Consider the following 16,461-nt stretch of genomic DNA (forward strand, 5'->3'; position numbering starts at 1 on the left):
CAAACTCCACACACGAAGGCAATCGGAATCGAACCATGCACCTCTGCACTGGCCGACCTGCTAACCAGTTGCCCAGCGAGCTGCAGATGTACCCACTCCTTTGTCAACATAGGCTCGTCACTTTTTCCACTTCTGCAAACGATGATCTTTTGAATATTTAGAATTCTATTTGTATTTTTAATTCAGTGATTCTTTCGAGTACCAGTAATACTGCTACCACGAGTAGCAGTATTCAAAGCAACATTTGAGAATCTGAAATGATCCCATCGACTTGAGTTGCCTTCGTCGTGAGCAGTTCCTGCATCTCAGCGCTAGTCGGCGCTCTCCTCTTCACACTTGATTTTCCAACGCTCACTCCTCCCTTCCTCCAGCCTTCCTCCTCCTCCTCCTCCTCCTCCTCTCTGGTTGTAGTAATTTAGTCATCGCGCACTCGGCTCGTCTTTTTGGTGTCACGCTGCCACCGGGAAGAGGCTCCGAAAGAACTGCCGCGCTTCAGGGACACGACCAGCCACCGTCCATCCCCTCGGTTCATTGCGACAAACCGCCGCGGGCGATGACACTGGCGCACTGAGGTGGGAATACTCGACAAAGACGCAAAAATGACGGTGGACTTTGAAGAATGCATCAAGGATTCGCCCCGGTTCAGGTACGTCTGCTGCGTTAAACGGCACGCCTTCTTTTACACGATTTCCCCCCTCCTGACGATAACCGAGGGACTTTGCTTGCATCAACAGGGTGGATAAATCGTACATTCCTAAATGTCATTCAAAGAAAGAGGAATGCTGATCTTGACTAAAATGCATGCCGTATGTGTGTAATTTACGAATGTGTATTGCAACATTGGTTCAGTATGAAAAAAGAAGGGTCATATGTCCATGCAATGCGTAGTCCAGTCGGGAGCCATTTGCTATAGCGAGGGTGCCGATGTAGTGACTTAATTGATAGGTCTTGTTGAGATCATTCATTTGTGTGGCCTTCGTGAGACAACGTGTGTGTGTGTCTGTGTGTGTGTGAGACTGCGAGAGGGAGAAAAAGGCCTTTCGTGCCTCAGCATGAGCGAATAGTGGTTGTCCTTGCAGCTGCATATGCGTCCTGGCTGGCCAAGCAATCAGCAGGGAGGTGAGAATGCCCTCTGCGGGGAACAGAGCATGTTTCCCGGGCATACATCCAGATGTTTGGCCCCCTTTTCTACCCAATGGGGAGGGCGAGGGCCGTGGTGGCTGCACTTCATCCATGTGCCTGCCTGGCTTGCAAGCGTCTCATGCAAATCAGCAGAAACAAGTAGTTTCATGGTGTCAGCGTCTGTCGCCGATGCGGTGCTTCCCTTCAGTTTAGTTTAACAGATGACGACCTCGATCCGAGAAGTGAGCGAGCTAGCGGCAGACTCTGCTGGATGGCGAGGACGAAAGGTCAAACGAAGAGGCAGAGAAAGAGCACGTGTTTGAGCAACACCCTATGAAACTCTCCCATGTTCCCATGCTGACTGCTGTTTGGAAAATTCCGCCATGACACACAGAACAGGATGTCGTGTTGGTTAAAAATGAGGTCATGATGTAAAGTTGGTCATTATGATGGCTGCTCTGTCGTTTAAACCCAGCTTGTAATGGATACATTGTGGCAAGACAACAATGTGCAGTTGCAACTCAATGCTGTGACTCTGGATAACCGTGTGCCTCAAACATCCATCCAGCCATCCATCCTATTGGGGGGTTGCAAGGGAGCTGGAACCTGTGGCCTGCCGGACACGGAGCAATGCGACAGAAACCAACTGATCCGTCACGCAGTGTTGGGTAGCTAGCTTTGATGAGAGGCTGACAGTCAACCGCTGGTTTTGCTCTGATTCAAAATTTGAATCTCTTGTGAACAGCGTCACAGATGTCACAGCATATCAAAACTGCACATCAGATTTCGTTTAAAAAAAGGTTTGAAGCATAAGTCACCAAACCGTACCCATTGGGTATGTACCGTATGTACAGCTCAAGTAATGACCAATCACAGCTCACCTGATTTCTAGGTTTGGCCATGTGACGTTCGCAAGCTGAGCCATTTGGCAGTGTGATGTCATTTTCAGTTGACGTCAAGTGGCAAAATGGCCGCCACGCGATGTGAATGAAAACGGATGGATTTTACTGCTAAATTCATCTGCTATGAATCAGAATATTGTCTTTATACTAATAGGGGTGCATAGAACATATTACTCTTAAGATTTTTTTAATTTTTTTATTTGACTTCCCCCTTAGTGGACCAAAAATTCAAAAAGTCAATTTACTTAAATGTTTTTAATTAATCGGCTTTTAGAATTTTATTCTGTCATCTCTGAATTGACATCAGCCTAAAATAGTCATCCGTATCGGTCGTGCCCAATCTGTCATGTTAGTTTTTCCTTTTGCTGTGCTTTAGTGCTGGACGCTGCACGATAACTTGCCACAGTCTCCACTTGACTGCAGTGGCCCGGTTTGGATCTCATGCAAATTTAAAATTTAGCCCCCCACAGACCTCTCTGGAATTAAACATGTCCGCTGAGCGTCCCCAACAACCACATGCTGAGAAGTAAATTCAAGAGGCCATCATGTGTGTCTCATTCCGAATGATGCCTTCAATGTGGCATGGTTTTCACAGTTTCCCATGGTTCAATTTTGAAGTGGCAAATTGATTGTCTCAAAAGGAGGCAAGCAAATTGGGTGTTGAACGCTGTGCTGTTCCTATTGGTATGAGATCGTCCCTACTGTTTGAGGCTGGGGTTTTTTTGTTTTGTTTTGTCTGCTGTGTATGACCTCTGCTGGATTGACTATTCAGCTGGCTTGAATTAAATTCATTCCGCCATTACTTGATCCAAGATGTGCGTTCGGATTTTCTCAAATCCTGTTTGAACATGTTGGAACCATAAAATGATGTTCGCATGCATCAGGTCGGGCTCATCCAATTCAAAAGGACATTCTTCATCATTGAAGGTGACTGAAGCAGGTCGGAATGTTTCAAGCCGTGCGGCGTTTCCCTCTTTATGGCCGTCTTCTTGGCTGTGGTGGTTGTGTCATTTTCGAAAAGCATCCTGAGAGTCATTGCTGTGTGTTCTCCCACGCCCGATGCTCGAGCGGCTTCTTCACACCCACTCCCAGCAGGTTTTAACTTGTGCAACTTCTTCTCTGTTTTTGCATGACTGCGTGTGTATGGGAGAGGATTGATGGTATGCTGAGCATCCGTAACACAAATCTCTTTGTTCATTGTCCTAGTTTTTTTTCTTCCAACCTCTTTGTGCCGTTGTCCTGCCTTGTCTGTGCGGCACTCACCTGCTGTGTTCATTCATCATAACGGTGTGGGGATAAAGCTGGTGCACCTGCTTGGTGTGGTTGGACAAAGGGGTTGTCAACGGATTCCTTCGAGGCCGGCTCATTGTTTCTGCTTTTATCGCACGGGCAGGTTTGGGTTCATTCCTTATTCAGCATTACTGTTGCTCATAGTTTCAAATTTTAAGGGTATTTGTTGATGAAGGGGTGTCTTCATCGTCATCACCAAAACGTTTTCATATAAATCAGGATGTATTGAATTACATTTTTTTCGGGCCGAATCCATTAAAATTTCATTTTTTGAATTTGAAGTGGAGTTTCTAAAGCAGGGGTGTCAAATTTATTTATTGTCGCGGGCTACTTCGGCGTTCCGGCTTCCCTCAGAGGGCCGGTGCAAAACCCCAACGTTATTTATTACCTGTGACAATTTGACATTTCGGTACAGATTTCAGTAAGAATCATAATAGTTGACACACATGATTTGCTCCCGCGGGCCACATAAAATGACATGGGGGGGGGGGGGCCAAATCTGGCCCCCGGGCTTTGATTTTGACACCAGTGTTCGAAAGCATAACGGCACTTTTGACCAAACTGCTGGCCACACAAATGTAATTTAGGGCGGTCATTTTGGCTTGCACACCCACCTGCTGTCGACTGAAAATGACATCGCAATGCCGACCGGCTCAGGTAACGACTGTCACCTTGGGATTGGTCATGTGACGTTCGCAAGCTACTGAGCCCTCTTAGGCAGTGTGATGTCATTTTCAGTCGACCGCAAGTGGTAAAATGGTCGACCCCTGAGATGGATAAAACTGGTAGATTTTTCTGCTTGATTCATGTTCCACCAACGCAATATTAATCAGAATACTGTATTTAGACAAGTGGGGGGTGCATAGAAAATCTTCGGGCTGGTCAATAATTCAATGTCAATATGTAGGATTGCACTGAGAGAGGCACGCAAGATAATTCCGTAATCAAGCCTACATCGTATACATCTGTCAATGTTTTCAGATTGATTTGTTTTTCACAGAACCGGAGCTTTGTGTAGGATTGGTATTTAGCTCCTGACGCTGACAGACACTCTGCCTTAACAAAACCCCACATGCCACACGCTTCAAGTCCGTGTTTTCGAGCTGTCTTGTAAAAATGAAAAATAGCCTCACGTAATATTTATCTCAGGTCAGCGTGTACACAGCTGCGTGGTAAAAGAACCCAACACACCAGTCTGCTTCCTCTTCATGTCCTACCCACCCTGCAGCATGGCACCCCCCCCCCCCGAAACAAGTTGAGCGGCTCACCTTCATTCAGAATGTGACACATAAATAAATGTGTTATTGGGGAACAATGTGACACCATTCAAAATGGTGTCCTCGTTGAAAACCTCAATTATATTGAGGACAAAGTCTTGCAGAATTACAAAATCATTTTTGCAGTACAAAACTGAGGTTCCATAGGCAATAGCTGCGCGGGCCTTTTATTTAAGAGGAACGCACAGTTTCAATTCTTTACCTTTGCACCTGCTGGTGAATGGGTGAATGTTGTTCAACCTGCTCGATGGCTGATAATATCAACATCTCATCTCCGCAGGCTAAGCCGCACGTTCAAGCCAGGTTGGATGCGGCTCGGCAAAAGCATCATTATCACAAATTCAAGCACAGAAGGGGTTTCTTGTGTTTCTCAAAGCGGAGCAGGCGTGGAAGATGACGCTGTTGTTCCCCAAGGCTTTCTTTCTGGCTCGTCTTGAGCGGTTGCTATGGTTACTTGCAAGAAAAAAAAATAAAAAGATGAGCGGTCAGATCCTGTCTGGGTATATTTATTTAAAAAGCCAGCACACAGTGCTGAAAAGTTGAAAGTGTAGACAAAAGAAGGAAGCAGCATTTTTTTTTTTGTAACCTGCGGATTATTGAAATACATTTGGATTCTTATCATTTTGAAATTGACGTGATTATTTTTTTTCCCCAAATGCACTTTAATTGCTATTGGAAATGCACTGACTGAATTATTTTCTTTTTTTTTTTATGTGAATGCAGGATTGTGGCGGGATGATACATGTTTCCTTATTTTGTAACAAGGAGGAGAGATGCTGACTTCAATAGTGAAATTATTGAGTAAAACTTCTAAGGTGAAACACAATCTTTTTTTTTTTTGGTTTAATAAAAAAAAAGTATAAATATTCTTCTCGCCGTCATCATTTTTACGAACCCTTTCAAGGACAGCGGTTACTACAGTGGAATTCTTATCATGTTATCAGATTACAGGGTGCATGAAAGGGTTAAATTCACAGGAAATGCTTCAAGGAAAAACGTTTTTGTGATCAGAGAAGTGTGATAGTTTTGGCAGTTGTAATGGAGAATACGGAACAAAATTGACCAAAATCACGTTTGTGGAAAATCTTTAGAGACTCAAACATGAATAAATTAATAAAAGGGCTTCATGATTTACTTCAAAGATTTTGAAAGTGCTGCGCTGCCATCTCAGATCTGGCTCCCCGACTTGACTTTAAAAATCTAGTGTCTATTTATTGACGGATTAAAGTGTCCCCTCGATGCTCTGGATATCTGTCTGGCGCCGTGCTTTTTGCATAAGTGTCTGGATTACTTCCTTGCGTCATAGTTTTTAATTCTGCATATCGTGTCCTCACCTGTCTGAGATGATGCCGCCTGAAAGATGAAAATGCAGACCTCCGAAATGAGAGGCGGGAAAGTTGTCTCCCAGGATTGTGCTGGAGTCTGGAAAGTGTAACGTGATGAAGTGACAGCAGAATGAAGTTGTCTTTTCACACAATGTCCTTGCTGCTCAAAAGTATTTGGGGAAAAAAAAACACTTTCAAATCCCCCCATTGACCCTTAGAACCTCGCTGGAAATAGACATCAGCAAACATGAAGAAGGATTCCAGAGCACTCACATTAAATTCAACCACCGGCTAGGATGTGCTGCGACAGCAAGACCCCAACAACTGTTGACGTCGAATTATCCAGTTCTGCTCCAACTGTACATATATGGCTTAAATTGAAAGATGATTTAACAATGCACAGCTCCGCTTAAGAATTCTGCATTTTCCTCTGAACCGTTCGCCTTATAAATCTGGCAAAACACCATGAATGAAGCAACTAATGCGTTTGGCCGTAATCTCTGCAGATTTGCGGGATGGAGATGTAGATTTTCTTTCGAAGGTATAGCCAGGTCAAGCAATTTATTTATACTAGATGTAGTCGTTTTTGTGATCACAATAAATTTGTGGATTGATTTGATATTGTTTGTTCTCACTTCCATCTTTTTTTGTGTGTAATCTGATCTCGACTGAATTTTGATGAATCGTGGTTTGAAGCAATTTGTGAAAAATAAAAGCACTACTTGGCTGAAACCAGCAGAGGCGCTGTTGTTTTCGTCTTATCTCGGTTGTGGTCTGAAGAAGAGGGTGAGGGTGACTTGTGGGAAGCTGAGCTACAAGCCCGCGGCAACTAACAATTATTTTACTAATGAATTCATCTGTCTTTTTTTTTGGGAGGGGGGGGGGGGGTGTTAATCAATGATTTAGATTTCTATCCCTTTGTTCAAACCAGGACATTATTTCAAATTGACATTTCAGCAAATGCCCACACATTAACTGATTATGTCCGAAACATGTCACGAAATCGGCAAAAATATTGATCGTGATTTTCCAAAGTAAAAGTAGATCTTTGCAAATGTCTTATTTGGATCAATCACAAAAATAAATCAGTCCGCATTCATGAAGGAATACAGATATCAGAGATTTGCTCATGTGAGGTTGAAATTTTGAGAATATAATGTCTCTTACCAATTCATCGATTAGTTGTCGATTAATTGAGGAATCTCTATTTCAGAACATTTTTCGAGCGTTTCTCCAGGCCGGGGGGTGGGGGTGGTATCATGGTATCAGGTTACAGGGTGCATAAAAGGGTTGGATAATATTAAAATAACGGTTGATGAGTAAATGTTTAATATTCTGGGCTATCACTGCGTTGACAAGTCTTGAGACGCACATCAGCAAAATGACACGGAATCAAGTTTTCCGAGTGGCCCAGTGCACAAAGCGAGGGCCGTAAAAGCAAGCTTGCAAACGTTTTTGGTGACCTCACAAATGGTCTTCTATTATGAATGACCCCCCCCCCCCCCCCACCCAAAAAAAAAAAAAAAATTCACAGACACAACTCTTGTTGAAAGTCTTGCCAGAAGAGTGGAAACACCTTTGGCTATAAAGTGTACGGGGGGCAGGGAGGGGCACTTTATTGTCTTCCATTTTCACTTTCTGGAGCACTAAATGTCGTCTTCGTCCTTGTGGAATCATGTCATCAGTTCAGATTTGAAATTAACAAGCACCTTTTGGTCCAAAAGAGCTTTCCTGTGTCTAGTAACAAAGCTCCCTCCCTTTCAGGAAAGTAACTTTTCAACTAGCAATCAATCCTAAGAACCGTTTTAACCTTTTATTGGCATGAGTGCTTGTAAAAAATATCAAGAACGCCTCTCACCAGATCACATCAATACTCTGTGTCCGGCCGTGCAATGCGAAAGTGGAAGCCTCTCCTCACAAGTGCAGGAAGACTGTCTGTCATGTCGGGAGCATGAAACATTCCTGCTAGTTCAAAGACTTGCGGAGATGTTGTGGCACAGCGGAGGGCAGCAGGAGTCTCGCTGTTTGTTCTGACAGACTCTCAAGCATATTGCTCACCCGCGGTTGTATAAGTGTCTGATTTTTACGCTTTTGTGAAATTGTGATTCCCCCCCCCCCCCCCCCTCTCAAAAAATTGACCGCCGCCTGCCCAGGAGTCAAAGTCACATAACTGAGATTTACATTGCCGATTATTATTATTTATTTATTTATGTCATTTTTCCGATGTGTCACGGAAGAAAAACATCATTTCTCCTTCGCCTCTTTGGTGTACTTTCGGCACTGCATTTCAGGGTTGCATTTCCGTGGTGGGTATTTTTTTTTTCTTAAACACGGGCTTCCGATTTATCGTGGTTTTGTTATTGGCAAGAATAATCAGTTAGGTTTATGGAGACTTATTAAATATAGCGTGTTCCAGCGCTGCCCTTCCTTTAAAGGGGAAGGTGGTGATATGCAGGCAAGCTGTCACTGATTTGTGATGGACTTTGAGATTCTCATCAGAAGCCGCTCAGTCCTTTTAGACAGGAAATAAATGAGAATTGAATACTGTTTGTCTTGAGCGGCTTTGTTATGGCTGTCATTAATGATTGCCGACTTTTCAGCCTCCGATATCCTTGAGTAGTGGCATTATGTTTGTTGAGATCTCCAACTTAACTTCACAGATGTTTTTTTTTTTGTTTTGTTTTTTTGAAAGTTTGGCCCAAATTGTCCAACTTTTGTTGGATTCGTTGTAAAAGGTTTTATTGGATTTTTAAAATGATGCAAAGGTAATCTTGGGAAGACATTGCCGTTGAGTTTTGGTGACATTGGTTGGTGTCAGACAGTTTGTTTCAAAATGTAAACACATCCTATTCTTTATGATAGACAAAAAAAAAGCGTATACATTTGTTTGTTGATTAGAGCAAAATTTGACCTGTCCAGTAAATAAGGGAGCTGCCGCACCAAACCAGGTTGAAGATGTATTTGATCCAGCAATTTAAAGTTAAAAATAAGTTGAGAATCAGATCACGTTCAGAGTTCAGACACATTTAATTCATTCTGCTGTAATATCATTTTATTATGTTTTGAGACCTAAAGAAATGTTATATGTTCTCATCACTTCCTTAAGCTATTGATTGCCGCCCTTCATGCATAGATTTTTTTTTTAATCTATATGTCTTAGAGGAGATCTGCGCTCTTGAAATATCTTTTCATTGGCTACTAATGTATGGCCTCATCAGTTTGATGGATTTTTATCGATTATTATTTTTTAATGCCAACATTTGCTGAATGCAGTGTAAACGCCGTATATCGTAGGAATCACAACCACCGTATTATTGTCTGGTGGTCAGTCCGGACTGAGTCCAGATTTCTAGTACAGAAAAAGGATAGAGAGATGACCGCGCAATGCTAACCATCTCTTTTATTTGACACAAAGCACACCCCTTTAAATGAAGCATGTCTGAATGCACGATTGCACAAATCCCTGTGCGATGCGTGGGTCGAGCACATTTTTCTTCCATACAGGGTCTTTACATAACTGTGGGACACACGGTAGCTTTGACATCTTTCCAGCACGTGGACACTTTCGCTGCACCCACGATGAAGCAGCTTTCCTGCCACTCGGCTGCACGTGCCTCTGCGGGGACTTAGCGTGGAAGCCCGATATAAAATAGGATTATCGGCAAACCGCGCTCTCCGATTAAATCAACTGGATAGTTGACACACATCATGAACGCTCGCACACAAAGTGTCGCCTTCACACCCACAAGTTGACTTTCAGGGGGATATGAAGTTATTTATTTATTTTTTGGCATATAAAGCTACGTTGATGCATATATATGATATACTGTATATAAAAATGTCACAAACCTTTCCTGTTTGTTTTATTGCAGCCGTTTTATCTTTTGTTGCTATCGGACTCATGAATGACCTGATTCTTCAGGGGTTTTTTTTTTTCAACTCAAGCTGCAGGCACTATCTGACCTCTGAACTCCCAAATTCATTCTGGGAGTCGAGATCTCGCTTCCCAGGAAGTCGTTAAATGACAGACACCAGTCGTTGTGCAATATGTGGAATGTATCCGTGTTGGCCAGGCCTCGGCGCTGACCGTCACACGTTAGGCCACGCATGAATAAACGCTCTCAGGACTTTCCACGCTTGTACACATGTTGAACGCTGAGAAAACAGTGGAAACTGAGAACGTGTTTGTTTTTCGCACTTTAAAGCTCAACCTAGGTCATACAGGTGTGAGATATATTTAAAACGGGGTCATTTCCTGGGCTGAAAAGTTTAGCCGAGTCAAGCTAACTCTGCAGAAAAAAAAAGGTAGGGCATTGTATATCCCAAATGTAGTCGAATCGAAATAAAAGCGAATTTTCTGCCAGAAAGAGAACCTCGACTTCTTGCCGGTCCGCCGAATTTTTTTGAGGCTTGTTGATGCAATCCCCCTCACAGTGTCAATTTGGATTCAGATGAGCAGTGGACTTTGCGGGTCAAGTTCTGTGACAAGCTCACTTCGTGAGGTTTCAAACAGACAAAAAAAGCGTACACACATTTGCGCGTTGTTTAATGATGAAATTTCACTGCCTCTACCATTAGTGTGATTGAAGTGGATGTTTGTCTGCTCTCAATGTAGCAATCATCTGGTGTCATTTACTTCTTTCTTCCTGCCTTTGAAAAAGGACAGGCCGACTCGCGTGAATAGAAGCGACAGAAGTCAACTCTCATTCTTTTGTCATCTTCTCTTTCATAACTCAGACAGATGCTCTTGTTTTTTTTTTTTTTTTTTGTTTCTTTAGCTATTACTTGCCCTGCTCTCCCCTTCCTGCTGTGATGCAAATTCATCATCGGTCATGCTTACAGTGTTTGATTAGATTGTCTACGTGTCTCTCAGCTGTTACAAGTGAACGACCCTCACCCTCTTCTTCAGACCACAACCGAGATAAGACGAAAGCAACAGCGCCTCTGCTGGTTGCAGCCAAGTAGTGCTTTTATTTTACACAAATTGCTTCAAGCCAACACATGCAAACACAGAAAGGCCCGAGCTGAGATTCAAACCGGCAACCATCTTGCTGCGAAGAAGCCGTGATGACCGTTCTGCCCAAGAATCTAAACATCCATTGTCAATCAAATCTCAGCAGGCAGATTTATGGCTGCGGCTCTCATATTGGGTCTCAATAAATTGTATACACGGGGTTTAATACCGAGAGTGTTTTTGTTACGCGTTCATCAGCGACGAGAAGAGGACGCAGCTGGCGCGGACGAAGAAGACGGCTTATTGAGGGAGGGTCAGGTGTGGATCGTGTCCAGAAATGATGTTGAGCCTGCGAGATTTACTTTGGCTCACCAAAGTCTCACATCTGAAATCCGGTGGATCTCCTCACATTTGGAATTGAATTCACGAGATTTATTTGAGCTCTGCTGTTTAGTTTGGAAGTCTGCGGCTTTCTTCACATCTCTATTTCTATTTTTATTGCTCTTTTTTTTTTTCATTCTAGTCATCGATTCGGTTTCTCTCCCTCCGCCGATGTGGACTGCTGTGTTTGGTAAAAGCAAAGCGTTTTGGAAGCTGACTAAGATTATTTTCAGTGAAACATGTTCCTCCCTTGGTTATTGAAGTGGTTTTGATTTCCCGGTCGTTCCTCGGTGTGTCATCATTGATCATGCGTCGCACCAGCCCCGAACCTCACTGTTCCAAAAAACATTATGGCGCCGAAAACCACACATGTGATTGAGAATCCAATCTTCCAAACAAGACAGACGCTAATTTTGCTCTCAGATACGGATGGATTCCCTTGTCACGGCCCTTTTTTTTCTCCCTACATTCTCCAGCTTTCGCCTTTGCCTCAGATCTCCGCGGAATTCCTTGTAACCAAATGACAACATTCCCATATGCCTTGTCAGCAGTCGCACACTTTTCTTGGATCCATAACCTTTCCCTCGACCCCCCCCCCCCCCCCACCCCCCGCAATGTCACACACGTGCACTTTTTCGTACAGGCTGGAAGGGTGCCTCTTTCCATTTGTTGGATGGATCGCCAATCCTATTCAAGCGTGGGGGGAAAAAAAATCCGAACAGCTGAGGCCAAGTCACTGATCAGTAATGGACAGTTTGTCTTGGGTGTAGGAAGGGAAGTATTATCCTATTGCATTGGAATGTGCATGCAGAGTCATGGCGGGAAACCCAATGAGTGAATGCGTAGATCCCATTGGACTGGCCAGATGTAGCCGGATGAATGAGAAGGTTGTATCGGAGAGATTCTGGGCCGCAGAAGAAGGGAGATTAAGATCCGCGTCTGGCTGAAAGAAGCACAAAATTTCACGGCAACCGCCGCCAGAAGTTGACTTTGGAGCGAAGAGCATTGTAGCTCACAGATGAGAAAAGTGATTGCGTCGGCTTATCGAAGAGGAATAAAGTCACACTTCAAATTCTTTTTTTTGTTTATTTTGCAAGTTAGTTTGAGATTTTGATCACACGACTTGTAGTTGTGTCATCTGTTGTGCCGTTGAATGAATGCTCGCCTCTTTTCAACTTGGTCTGGTTGACAAAGGAATTTCAAGATTCCACCACATGTCGTTTGCTGCAATTAAACAAAATAGTTGGAATGTTGTTGGTCCGTTTATGGTGACATAGTGTCATCTGTTTGAACAGCTGATCCCTCTCCGTCGAAACAAAAACAGACAGCAAAGAGTGCGCCAAGACAGGATTTTTCAAGGCTTTGGGGAGCAAACATGATTTGAAAATGTTGTCGAGATCGATGCCAAATGTAAGATGATTCCGACTTTTCATGCAAAATAATCTCCTAACCATTTTTGGGGGGGGGAATCGGATTCTGCACATCCCACAAAACGAGACAATGCAACTGCATAATTACTCTGAATATATCAGAAACATTATGCGTTACCGTATTGGTTATGCTATTTGACGAGAATCCATTTTCTCTGCCATTTAGGAATTATGAAGGAATTATTAACGCTCCATCTGAATATGGGCCAGGTGTCCCAATTCTTATAGTCTGTTCATGAATCTTGATGGCATTCTGAAACTCAAATGGACATGAGTTCTGTCCTCAGAAGTGAAAATCTATTCTTTGTCTTCAGCTGTAAAAGGATCTTCTCAACGACCGGAAAACCTTATCCTCGGTGTCACGGGAGGTACTTTGCTCGGGATGAATTGGCAAATCAGGCTGACCCAAATGGAACATCCTCCATTCAAAGAGGCAATGCGAACTGCTGTTTTAGTGTAAATGTTTATGCGGACAAGATTTGTGTGCTTTGTGTGCAGCCATTCTGTGTGGCCCCTTCAGCAGATTCCATTTCCTTCCTCACGACACACAGATAAGGAGATGTGTTTGTAGCGTAGTTTTTTTTTTTTTTAAATATCAGTCGAACATTTATCAGGTGACCGCTTAAACATATCCTCATTCGTCATATAAACTGTTTTAATGTAAGAGGAAATGCGTCATTTCCGCTTTAAACTCGGTTTTGTGATGAATAAACCAGCCATTGAAGCGGCTGCTCCCATTTTCATTCAGATTATGCCCACGGCATCGGCAAGTCATGCGACACAAGCATCACTCCGTGAAGAAATAAGTTGGCATGATGTCGGCAGGAGGAAAAAGTCTGGAAAGTACAGGAAATGCCCAATTTTGATGTCATTTCACACTTAAAAAAAGATGAAGTCAAAAATGTGCCACATCTGGATGTCTACAATCGCCAATGCAGACGATAGGATATCCATGTTAGCTAAGTTGATGTAGCCTACCATAGCTAGTTCGAAAGTATTGTAATGCCCCCGCAAGCGGTCACTGTCTGTACAATTTCAATTGCTGTATCAGAAAACGGCAAGAAAACAAACACACAATTAGCACATTCATTTACGAGCTTCCGATGCCTACTTCTCATGCCGAGTCACTTACCGCGCAGACTAGCTAAAAGGTTAGCCAGTTAATATTTAGCCAACTCTACACAGTCCTTCTCTGACACCCATGTCACTCACCCTGCCTTTTGAAGCCACGCACACGAAAAAGTCACTGATACTACAGTGAACTGTGTGAAATGGCAAACCCCAATGGATAAAAATGATACCTGCAACTCACTTGTACATTTTTGATCATGAAAGTAGATTTTTGCTTTCATTTATTTGTGGTAGAATACTTGATTCTAAAAGTATACAACAAGATAAAACTGCAAGTTTTCCTTTTTGTAAGTGAACATTGTTATACTAAGGCTCACAAACATGTTCTGACGTTTTAGAAATGAAATGGGATAAGGACTGGGTAACTCCTTGTATTGTGCCTATAGACAGTTGTGTAAAATGAGAACCTTGTACTTCCTGTACGTTAGCATTATGGGTACGAACTGATGCTTTGCAGTGGTGGCGTAATTCCAAACTCCTGCACTTGATCACCACCACTCAGTTATCCAACTGACAGCTGTGACGTTTTGGTTTTCTTTTTCTGTGCAGGCAGCTCCACGTTGCTTTCGGAATTCTATTTTCTCTTCCCTGGCTTTCTCCTGAGGGCATGCGGGGGTGTAATACAGAGATGGTTTGGTCATCAATTTGGCATCAACACTGTGTGGTGTGAACATTTTGTGTGGAACGGAGAAAAAAAAAATCTAATAGGAAAAAGACACAGGACTGAGGTCTCCACATTGGCAAGAATATACAGTTTTACACCACTATAAACTACAACGCCAACAATAAAAATGGTTTAATGAATAAATCTCTCACATTGTTCATCACAACTTGTTGCAGTATTGTATATTTTATATATTCAATAAACAAACAACTGATCATTATTATCATGCCATAGACAATTTATTTATTTTTTTCGTACAGCTCATTAGACTGTGTGTGCCTAATGATGTGGCCAGTCATTATATCAGCAATCTCAAATCTTATTTCCCATTTGTTGAAAGACGTGATGATTGATGCCTAAAGCTTGATACATTTTGTTGTTACAGGCTACTCGTTTGAGTTTTCTGTCAATGTCCGGACTTGTTTGTCTTCTTGTGAGGTTCCATCCCAGCCAAACACAGCCCACGGCTCTTGCGATTAGATACCGTCAGCTGGCTGTAGGCGGGATGGACGCTAAGAGCACAGAAGTGACTTATGGCTGGGAACGGGAGCGTACAGTACACGCCACAGGGGGTCTTCTCCTTCCTCTTCAATTCTCATGCCGCCTGCGTCAGTGTGCATTTGGACTTATGCTCAGTTGGGGGGGCAGTGAAGGTCAAAGAGGTGGGCCTTTGACATTCAGCTAGTGTTGAACTACATTTTCTAAAGCACTCTACTCCATCAGACATTTTTTTGGTATATTAGTTGTACTTAAACATTTCAGAAGGAGATATAAATGTATATGACATTTTTTGGAGTGTTTTTGATCTCAGATGCAACCATTCATCCATTTTCCAAACTGCTTATCCTCACAAGGGTCGCGGGCGTGCTGGAGCCTATCACATCACATTATAAAATTTTTTTTTTTCGTCTTGATAACATTTCCTTGACCTTGGAGAAAATGAACTTGACCGAGTTCTATTTTTATTTTGTTTTCTTTTTTTTAATGTCCAAATGTCAAAGCATGAGTAATACTGTCTAGCGGGTGTACCACAGTGCTGGTCTCAACTTGTCGTAGCCGATGTCATGCTCTTCTTCTTTGACCAACAACCGGTTGTGCCGAGTCATTTTGATGATCTCTGTGATATGACTCCGGTCTATCAGAGTCACATTCATAGTTCTGTATCGTTCGTTTTTTCGCATTTCCTCTTAACAGAGACGTGGGCAGTCGTTTACAGTGTGTGGTGAGCAAAGATGTAGAGCCACACATTCCTCTGGGTGTGTGAGTGCAGCGTGACCCAACATGATCAAGCCCTTGAGCTCGTTGTGGTTGAACGTCAGAAGTTTCTGCTCCGCCTGGGCCACAGCTGTGACATCAAAACTGGTTGAAACTAGCAATGTGCATTTGGGAAAATGTCGCGGGTATATCAAGGGGAAATTAATATTCAACGAATTGGCAAATCTTTCTTTATAGTCAGCCGTCAATTTTCGGTTGGGCGATTGTCATTAGGGTCGCCGATGAGCGGGTGCCTAACCTAGCTTACTTTGGGCGTGAGGCGGGGTTCACCATGGACCGCTTGTCAGCCATTTGCAGCCTTGGTTCTAAAATGTTTGTCGGATAGAAACTGTCAGTCCACTATTTATTCTAAGAATATTGTGTGCCATCTTACTGTATACTAGATGTGTTCAACGGTAGCACGATGAACAGCGGTTAGCATGGTGGCCTGCATGTTCTTCCTGTTCTTGTGTGGGTTTACGCTACTCCCCCATATTAAAAAAACTATGAATAGCTGTTCGTCTATATGTTCCCTGCGTTTGACTGACGACTGTACAGACTGTACGCTGCCTCTCACCAAAGTCGATACAAACAAGCGGGGTAGAAAATGGATGGATTTGCATTAAACATAAGATGCTATGCTGTGCTCAAGAACAAGGGGAAGCAGCACAACAGAACAACAGACTGAAAGACTTCAGGCGGTGCGGCCATGTTATTCTCCGTACAAGTCA

General features: G+C 43.1%; 1 protein-coding gene across 6 annotated transcripts in view; it reads left to right on the forward strand.

Annotated features, from left to right (window-relative positions):
* The first annotated feature begins 410 nt into the window (after positions 1-410).
* The window catches only part of acap3b (ArfGAP with coiled-coil, ankyrin repeat and PH domains 3b), a 49,165-nt gene continuing 33,114 nt past the window's right edge, over positions 411-16,461 (forward strand). For all 6 annotated transcript variants that reach the window (XR_015101574.1, XM_086117342.1, XM_086117343.1 and 3 more), the window contains exon 1: positions 411-646. Coding sequence is in view for 5 of the 6 variants with exons in the window: in XM_086117342.1 (XP_085973468.1) it covers positions 600-646 (47 nt within the window). In the remaining variant the exon portion in view is untranslated. The remainder of the gene's footprint in view (positions 647-16,461) is intronic.

Source organism: Hippocampus guttulatus, chromosome 8, assembly GCF_054856545.1.
Source record: "Hippocampus guttulatus isolate MCC_2025c chromosome 8, RoL_Hgut_1.0, whole genome shotgun sequence".
Lineage (NCBI taxonomy): Eukaryota > Metazoa > Chordata > Actinopteri > Syngnathiformes > Syngnathidae > Hippocampus > Hippocampus guttulatus.